At 38.8% G+C, this 9,986-nt stretch overlaps 1 protein-coding gene across 1 annotated transcript; it reads right to left on the bottom strand.

Moving 5' to 3' along the window:
* Positions 1-2,082: 2,082 nt before the first annotated feature.
* tekt3 (tektin 3) lies at positions 2,083-7,676 on the bottom strand. The gene is made up of 8 exons (XM_042398033.1): positions 7,591-7,676; positions 6,735-7,335; positions 5,647-5,730; positions 5,468-5,538; positions 5,184-5,327; positions 4,631-4,853; positions 3,489-3,643; positions 2,083-2,530 (listed from the first exon to the last, which is right to left on the bottom strand). The coding sequence occupies exons 2-8, from the start codon at positions 7,302-7,304 to the stop codon at positions 2,314-2,316; spliced, it is 1,464 nt and encodes a 487-aa protein (XP_042253967.1). The 5' UTR covers positions 7,305-7,335; positions 7,591-7,676; the 3' UTR covers positions 2,083-2,313.
* Between the last annotated feature and the right edge of the window lie 2,310 nt (positions 7,677-9,986).

The raw sequence follows: 9,986 nt of genomic DNA on the forward strand, positions 1-9,986 counted from the left end.
TAAGAATCGTTGTGTTTTCATTACTGTAGAATGAGACCTTTATATCTACATAGGGAGCAGATCCTCTTCTACGAAGCCCACCATGTTGCACCACCATGTTTCTATGGTAGTCCAGAATGGACAAACCAAACACTGGGTCTAGAGAGGGCCTTTCGCATTTTTCGTGAGTGTCGCAGTCACCGTTGGTTCTCATACACACTTGGAAGGGGAGGGGAAAGGGAAGAGGTATTCAATTGGTTGCGGTCTGCAACCTCACCGCTAGATGCTACTAAATCCAACACACTGGACCTTTAAACGTTTATTAGAAGCTAATATGAGGCTTCAGCCATCAAAATTACTCAAATCATGTCAGAGTTGGTAGCGTTTTTGGTGCCAAATTCCCCTTTCTTTGTTACAATCCGTCCACTGCAGCTGAACAAGAAAACACTGTCCGTCAAGACATAAATTGGGAATTTTTTACTTAAAAGACTGTAACTTTGGAAGATATCCTCTTCATTTGACTAACTCAGATGGCTGAAGCCTCATATTATCTTCAGATAAACTTTTAAATACATTTTTGCTCAAAGTGAAGACTGTGGATTTTGTCCCCCATCACTTACATTGTAAGTGCATTTGTTGAGGATCTTCCAAAGATCAGTATGAACAGGAGGAATGATCACAGCGAGCAAAACCTGTTTCAATGTTCATATGGGCATCTGACTGTTGTTTTAAGACAGACTTGAAATATTGTGAACCTATACTTTAACTGCAGGGGAAAGATTCAAAGAGTTGGCATGATGGAACAAAAGTACAGTTTGAGTTTACAAATCGAAAAACTGTGTCGTGATGTGGTCACTCCTTAGATCTGATAGTGGTGATCAATTTAACGATTGGAGACGTGGTGACTGCTGTACAGAAAAGGCCACGTTACACTCAAACAGTACCGGTGATTCAAGCAAAGTTTACATTCCTCAGTAAAACCAAAGGTTACGCAGGAAGTGCATGCAGTAGTGTTGGGTTGGGTCAAGGAGTATGATAGTGTCCATAGTGTGTTCAGGCTCTGAAAGGTGTTGACTGAATAAACAAAATGAAATGAAATCGATACTCTACACACATCTTTAAATGTTTGGGTCCAAGCCAGGGTTGACTCAATTCCATCCTTGTCTCTACTTGAACATGAAGGCATCAGCAAGGAGAAGGGTGAAAGAAAGAGGCTGATAATAAGTGAGTGGTATAGGGGACCAAGGCCTATAGGATGGGTGTGGGGCTTTATACGTAACTTAGAAGTTATTTGCCCGGCTCCTCCTGTAAGTGAGGTAATGTGTCATGGGCCACACCAGTCGATAAAGATAAAGATAAAGACATAAAACTCCTTCACATGTCCATATTTCTGACCTGGGTGGAGGGTGTTTGCTTGGAGCCCCACTGTCAAATCACAGTTTCTTACATGTCACTGCTCCTCTGAGGTGACATTCAGGTCAGTTTGAGCTGACAGATCTGAGTGAGCCTTCAGAGAGGTGTGTATTTGTCTTCCTTGCTTTCTGTGCTTTACGTGTTAATCCAGGCTGTTTGTTTGGAGATTATTGTCACAGGTGCTACCAGGATCACTGTTTGTGCTTCACTGAACTGTAGCCTGTCACCAATGTAGTGCAAAGAAAAACACAGAACGCTGGCTTGGATGGATAATCACACTGTGCCATAAACCACTTCACATGGTTTTAAAAGCAAAGGTTACATTTCAGAAATGGACTGAAAATGTGTGATATATGTCATTTTTGTGGATGTTGTCATAGAGCAGATATTAAGTGATTGTTCATAATCAAATACAATTAATATGAATGCTCCTTTTGAGTCTTGAGGTACCTCCTCCATCTTCTTGTACAACATTTAGACATTTACAGTAAGTGTGAGAGTTGAATGGGCAGTAAATATCAGTGATCAGTCTCAGTTATAAACAAGTTTTAAATATATAACTTTCAAGTATACACACTTGAGGTGTCCAGCATTTTTTAAGTTAGTTGTATGCAATAAATCTACCATGTAAAATTAAAGCAGGAGTGCTACCTGATTAATCACCATAGCAGGTTGATTCCTCAACATCACTACATTATACCTTTTTTTATTTTTGTACATGTTGCAAGTATGTTACAGGAACAATACTCAAAACTACGCAAGACCATTCTTTACAATCAGAATTTGACATCAGTGCCTTTAAAGTTAATTCATTTTGTTTACATTCAAATCACCCAAACCACCCTCTAAATCACCCCAAAACCATTAAAACATTAACAGTTAATTGTGTCTATTACAAGTCATTTTTTTTAAATACTTGATTTAGGTGTAGCCCACCAGACGGGGCATACTGGGAAAGCTCTTGCGCATGCTCATGCACTTCTCCTGGTCCAGGAAGAGTGAGTTGGCCTTGATGGACAGGTCATGCTCCAGGGTCACTTTGGTCTTGACCAGGGTCTGCAGAGTGTTCTCAGCCTCCATCAGCCTCTCCTGAAGCTTATGAATGGTGTCCTCAATCTCTCTCACCTCACTCACAAGCCTTAACAAGGAAGGACAAAGAGAAGCTTAAAGAAATTTTTGAAAAAGAAAACTTTCTCTACCAAGTAAACATGCAATTCGGTGACATTAGGAGCTACAAACTATAAAAAACATTTCCTTCTATAATAGTATTAAAGTTTGTGTAATATTGGAAACAGAGATGGGCTAAAATGTTACTATTTGTAGAATTGTTTGTGATTAAAGCATATTTTTAATTGTCCCGATGGCATTAGATTGTTTGTAGATAAATTAGATAATCCCTGTGATAATCGGTGCAATCAGTGTGGGCTAGTGGGAAAGTACATTGCTGCTTGCCACAGTGTCATTCTTAATATTACCACTGAATGTTGCCAAAGTAAAGACATTTGAAATCCTACAGCAGGTTTAATTTGGCTAATATCAAACATATTGACCTATTAAACCTTTTACCATATACTGTGTATTTTAAAAATGTCTTAGTGTCAAATTAATTGAGGTAAATTGTAGTTTATCAATGAGGAAGTAGCCACTATAGTTAGCCAATTTAATGATGATGCAATTGTACTATCTGTAGCTAATTAATGGTTTATTTGTCATTGTAGTATTACATTTCTAGGAAATTTTATTTAATAAGCTACTGAAATTTAAAATGAATGATTTCAGTTTCTGAAATCCTGGTTTTGTCTCTCATAACTACAAGTTCATTTTACCACGCGCAAAACAAATGACCAAACATACAAAAGCATTTAAATCCATATTTTAATTCCATTTAAATGAACACTTCTCATCCCTAAGCTATACAGTGATACTGTCATAGAACTTTTGAGTTTTTCCCTCTAATCTCCAACTTTCAACAATCTTACTGAGCTTGATAGATTTTAGGGAAATGTGTAGAAAGCATGTATTTACATGTCATCTGTGAAATGACACTAACAAATGTAAACTGCCCATTGGCAAAGCAATACTAGTTCTGTAGCTACCTGTGGTGTGGGTTGTCCCTGCAGAGCTCAACGTTGGGTCTGCGGGTTCTCTCCTCCAGCCTGGTTTGGGCCACTTTCAGTGGGGACTCTTTGTCTCTCAGGGCCTTCTTCAGAGACTCAATCAGCATCTCAGTCTGAAAGATCTCTTGCAGAGTCTGGGTGAGGAGAGAAGTAGGATACAGAGTAAAATGACCAAAAATCAATGAAATGTTAAATCATGGCAATAATAGCATGGGTGTCTCATTCATGAAAATAGCTGGTCAGCACATGTGGCAATTAAGGTAAAGGAGGAGTGATTGAAAAGAGCAGGAAAAAGAGGTGAGAGTATCTATGGAAGAGGCAGAGAACAAGTTTAAAAGCTGCAAACTGCAAGCTTCAGATCAGTTGAACACAGAGCTGTACAGGACTGCCTTGTCCAAACCCATTTGATGTAATTTAATTCCAGCGATGCACTACTTCTTACAACTGACAGTGACTGAGGTTTATTAAGAACTGTGTGCCTTGTATCACGGCTGCTGTCAGTGTTTAAGCCCATCCAGCTGCTGATATAGATTCAGAGTGTAACCCCTGGCAATTAACCCGAGAACAATGAGATCCAGTGTATAATACAGCACAAGCAATGAAAGAGACATCTATAACCATTCCCCTCTTTTGACAGGAATGTTTTACAGTAAATATGCAAACATTTCACCGCAAGCCATGTAGCAGACAACAAAGATTTATCTTATCTGAAATCCCTGCAATGTACACAATTTTTACAGTTGATACTTAATATAGCACCAAAGCACACCAAATGTTTGTGGTGTGTGTAGAAAAGAAAAGAGAATGGGACAAACACATGATCTCTTCCTTATAAATGGCAAATTTAGTTACCCACTGATGTGAGAGAGTAAATGGATTTTGTCTTTTTGCTTTAAGTAGACCCATGTGATTGCCTTCTTGAACCTACTTTTTCATTTTTACTTTCAGTTTTTTTTTTTAGTTTCATAAAACATAATCAGATCAGGACAGAGCTGTGATATCTAAACAAAAAAAGTAGAAAAACTAAAATTAAAATTAGATACCAATTTACACAGTTTAGGTAACCAAGACAAAATGGGAAATTATGATCTTGTGACACAAAATGTAAATACAATGGTGACCTTTGCCAGATGGGTCTGCAGGCTGTTCTTAGCGTCAGCAATTTCAGATATGCGGTTGGTGAAGGCGACATTGACGTTGTTAAACTGGTTCCACATCTCATTGGACGTGGTGCTCAGCAGGATTTCTATCTCATCCCTGAGCTTGTGGGAGGAGGCTCGTTCACTCTGGGAGTGCAAGATGTTGTCGTCTGTGAACTTGGACCACGAGTCCGGCAGAGAGAGTCTGACAGAAGAAAAAGAATGACATACTTTTCTGGAAGTTGATACTCCCACTGTCTTTAAACATGCTGTATATGGAGAAGTATTGGGTGGAACGTTTTCAGATACTTTTTATGGTATGGTTTAAACCTATTTTGAGAACCTGATAGGTCTTGTTCATGATGATTGGGCAGCAGATAACCAATGTGACACTTAAAGACTGACTAACTTTTCTGTGATTGATTGATGACAATTTATCTGAACACCATCCAGTACTCCAAGCTGGTGTGAAAATGTGAAAAATATATGATGTAACAAGATGATATTGTATTTGATCACTCAAAGCTATACTCACGAAGGGTCTAATCTATCAATCCCTCTACAGTAGCCGATACCATCAGATGTGTTCCTCAGACGATGACACCTGTCATCTATCCTCTGAGCTGTCACTTTATCACTCATGTCTCTTTCCAATTCATGCTGGGCTGCTCGGTTTGACCTAAGGAACCCCAAAGAAACAACACGGAAACAAGAAGATAAATATATCAAAATACATGTCAAACTTCATACTTTTAGAAATAATTATCAAATACAATCCTGCATTTAGTAATAGTTCATTCATTGATTTTCCACACTCACGCCAGTTGAGCAATGGCTCTGTCCAGATGTCGCCTCATCCTTTCCTGACATGACTTTATGGCTTCCACTTCCTTGTTTTGGCACAGGTAAATACAAGACATACAACCTGCTTATTTAGTTGATCAGGTTGTTATCAGATGTCACACATGCATACACTTTGACACATACTTTGTTTTTACCTTTATGAGGTCTTTCTCTACATCGTCATGTACCAGATCGATGGACATCCGCTTCTCTCTGTGGTACAAACACTCTTGAGACACCTATTGACAGAGTGATCATGACTACAGCAAGTTAAGAAGGTTGTATCAAAAGCATAATTAGAAGTCACTCAATATCCAGTATTTTTGTAGTTACAACATTCTCATAGGTGAGAAATTATGTTCATATTGGACGGTTCTTTGACTCATGATTTACATCCAATGCTAATGTTCAGTGCTAATGCAGGAAGTAATGTTCCCATTATGTGGCGATGGGGAAAATGTAGCAGGAGCTTGTAGCAGGAGATCAGACTTTGCTTACTGTTATAGACTCGAAATTTTCTTTTTTTAATTAACCATAACTACAATTTTTTCCTTACCTAACAAGTGTTTTAGTTGCCTAACCATAACCCTTCTTTAACCATAGTTAATTTGCCACAACTACAATCTTTTCCTAACCTTAACTGCCAAATGTAGATATTGTAGAGGTTGAGATTTTTGAAACCTTTTTTTGAAATTTTGCGGAATATTGACTCCAATATCTAGGTTCTTGTTTGGTGATAGGTTTGCATATATAATGCAATGGTTCATCTGCATTCTCCAGTTTCAGTTACCTGTAGAAGTCCCCAAGAAACCCTCCTGCCACATGATCTAGAAAGGTGTCCATGTCATTAGATCTCCAGCCAGATCAAGTTGACTCACACAAATGACCAGTGGTGCTGTAACAGCTTACTAATGTGACCTCATTAAGAGTTTGACCCAATAAGAGCATGGCTGCATTTTAAAGTGTTGTGAAGGACCAGAGACTGTTGCTACAACCAAAGCGGCCACCCTAGTCAAAACTGTTTCACCACAGATACTGTGACACATCCTGAGACATGATATGCATGAATGATAAAGTGAGTGCACTTAATGATTTCAAGACAAATGCAATATGTCCTTGTAGAAATGTAAATATTTTCTGCAAAATCTTCCAGTAAAATAACTCAAATTTCTGATAATACTAACCAAAGAGGAAAAATTCAAGGTAATACACACTCACTGAAGTATATTCCTTCCACCCTCACCTGAAGGGGCCCCTCGGTCTCTGCCAAGGCTCTCTCCAGCCTCCTCTTGACCTCAGTGAGGGCTGCTATCTCTGTCACCATGTTGTCAATCTCATGGCTCAGCTCAGACCTCCAGAAGACGATGTCATTGAGCCGCTCGCCAATGTTCTTGCTGGTATTCTCCTGGGTTCGTCTGGTCAGCTGCTCCCTGTCCTGCATCAGCCGCATGGTGTCTCTTCTCAGTCTCTCTGCACTCTTCCGGGATGACTCAGACTCCCTGTAGTTGTTTTGGTTGGACTTGTACCAGTCATCAGGAGTGTAGCGGGTGGTCAGCGCGCTCCTGTTGGATGGGTAGAACATGGTCTTGGCTCGAACCAGATCTAAATTCTCTCGCTGTATGGAAGAGGGGGTTGGGATAGCGCTGCTGCTCTTGTAGTAGCTGTTGGTCCTCCACTGGTTGGCACTGGGATTCATCGCTAAGACAGGCTGGGTGTTGCGATAGCTGGATGCCATGGTGGAGATGGCAGGGAGGAAGTGGCTGGTTTTTGGCCGAGCGTATGTGGCTGTGAGAGTGGATCCAATGAGCTCCATATTTAACCTCCCTCAGGGTGCTTCTGGTTTTCTGAGTCAAGTGCATAAAATAACTTTTCACAACTTTCAGTTTTTTCTACATTTAAAAAATGCATTACTTTTACACATACAAGAATTTGAAGACATTCAGATGAATAAGATTTATCAGACTGATGATAACTTAACATTGATACATAACATCAGTATATTTTTAGAAATTATGAACATTTGTTATGTAGCTCATTAGAGTAACAGAAACACAATTAAAGTCAGAAAAAAGTATCATAACAGAAAAAGAAAGGCTTACCAAGATGAAGAGAGGTTTTTTCTGGATATTCAGGCGGCGTCTCGATGCAGGCAGGCTCCCTCTCTGCTGTGCTTACCTGAAATGAGCTCAAGAACACACTAAAGGTAAACTGACATGCATAATAGATAGACAAGTTTGCAAGTCATTCATTCAGCCAGCCAATGGAAATGCACACTCTACAGGAGCTGGCCTGTCCAAGATTTCTGTTGACACAAAGGCGGTTGCCATGGGTTACTGCAGCACACTGCATGGGATTTTCAGATTAATGGTGAGCAGGTGTTTTTACTTTGTTATACTGGGATTGTTTTTTGTAATTTGTCTTGTTCTTTCTGTTTGGCTGGAGGTATTGTTGGTTCATAGCAAGTCCAAATAAGCCCACTCTACTTTTCCCCTCAAAATGATACATGTAATGAGACATTTGAGGCACAGGGCTAAAATACAGTGAGGACAAGACACACACTGAAATTTTCTGTGTTACAAATCTCTGGTATTATGATCCCCTATAGATTCTGTGAATTTGTCTATATAAACACCATGGACTTGATGTTGCTCTGCACCAATAACTTTATTTATATAGCACTTTTTTCCATACAGAAAATAGAGTAAAATGATGAAAGTCATAGGGAAAAAAGACACAATGCCAGTTAACAAAGCAAGTATTTCAGGGGTAATTACATATATGAATGTAAAAACAATAAAAACAAACAGACTAAAGGTTAAAAAAAAAAAAAGTAAAAACCAAGATAAAAACATAAATAAAAACATCAGAATCAAGAATTAAAAGCAGTTTTATACAAGTGTGTTTTGAGGAGTGATTTAAAACATGGCACTGATCTCCTCAGGCAGGACACTTCAAAGTCTGGGGGCTCTAACAGCAAATGCACAGTCAGCTTTAGTTTTTAGCTGTGACTTTGTAATGGATAACAGACTTTTGCCTGAGGATCTCAGGCAGCATGTTTGGTCATAATGGGAGAGCAGCTCAGAGATATACGGAGGTGCCAAACCAGACAGGGCCTTAAAAGTGATTAAAAGTATCTTAAAAATCGATTCTAAAAGACTTGCACTTTATTAAATGCCAAATAGACTTGTCTGATGACAAACACATTAGGATTCATCTTCCATCATTACAAAATAACTCTATTTGTACTCAGGTCCTTTATTGTTTTATTTCTTATTAGATGGTGAGCAATCTGAGCTTTGTCTTCGAAGCAGAGCGGTTCAGTTGGTCTCCAGGCAGCATCAGATACCTCACCCTCACCCTGAGAACCTAGCTGTCTGTATGGATTACAGTCACCTGTTTAATGATTCATGCCACAGGAAGAGTCCACACAAACCCCTGTAGCACAGAATAATAATCTGTGTTGTGTTACCTACCATTGCAAATGAGGATCATTTACACTAATCTGTTCTGAAGGGGTAGGGCTGGACAGATGATAGCCTGTTTTCCACTACACAGGCTAGCAAAGCTGTAGCCAAGAGTAACTCAGGTGGCCTATCTTTACTACACAACTTTGACTTGATGGGTTTCATCATTTAATCTTTCTAAAGTTCAAATTGGTTGGTGCTTACATGCTCATTATATAATGTCTTCATCATGCCTTGTCAATATTTTGGAGCCTTTCTTTCAGCCTCACATACACAGAAGTAAATCATTCCTCATTGATTGTTCATCGAACCTCATGTCTGTGAAGTGTAGTGGGGTGTTTTATGTTCATGCTGCTTACAGCACAACTGGAGTACCAGTTACCTTTGCATGATGCAGGTCTTTCCTTGCAGATGCAGCAGCAGCAATGTTTTAGTTAGATTAGTTAAGCTATTACCTTCAAATCTATAATAAGTTTTCTACAGGTTTTGCCACCAGAGCTGGAAGAAAACTATCTAAACTATTACAAGTTAATGTCCTGTATTACTGCATATTTCACTTATAGGCCCAGTCTACATTCAGTGGGGTATTTCAGATGTATTTACATAGATAGTTGAAAATATTTCATGTGTTACTGATCCAACAAAAAAATAAAAAGTCCTGCTATGTATACAAATCAAGTTTAATGCAATTTTTTGGTGTTGATGACATCTTGATGCTCATTTGTGTTCTAAAACCCGGACACTGTGGGATTAATGAAGCCAATATTTGAGAGCAAAAAAAAGAGGCTAAATAGCATTAACACTATAGGCCAATTTTACTTTATACCCCCCCAAAAAAGAATAGTACATAAAACATTGGAAAAAAAAAATCTGAAATATATCCAAGTGCTGTAAAATAATGAATCTATGTCAAAATAAGATTATAGCAATGACCAAATGCGTGTAGGCTGAAGCCATTTCGTATTATACATTAGTTATAAAATTCGATATGTACTGAGGAAGATTTAACAGTATATGACACTAACAGTAAA

The sequence above is a fragment of the Thunnus maccoyii genome, chromosome 20 (assembly GCF_910596095.1).
Source record: "Thunnus maccoyii chromosome 20, fThuMac1.1, whole genome shotgun sequence".
Lineage (NCBI taxonomy): Eukaryota > Metazoa > Chordata > Actinopteri > Scombriformes > Scombridae > Thunnus > Thunnus maccoyii.

What these genes read in the sequence shown, in the direction of transcription:
- tekt3 (XM_042398033.1), bottom strand. Translation starts at nt 7,304, where the DNA reads ATGGAGCTCATTGGATCCACTCTCACAGCCACATACGCTCGGCCAAAA. An exon ending in AGAGCCATTGCTCAACTGGC is followed by an intron (nt 5,328 to 5,467) that starts GTGAGTGTGGAA and finishes GGGGTTCCTTAG; the next exon opens with GTCAAACCGAGCAGCCCAGC. An exon ending in AGGGACAACCCACACCACAG is followed by an intron (nt 2,531 to 3,488) that starts GTAGCTACAGAA and finishes TTCCTTGTTAAG; the next exon opens with GCTTGTGAGTGAGGTGAGAG.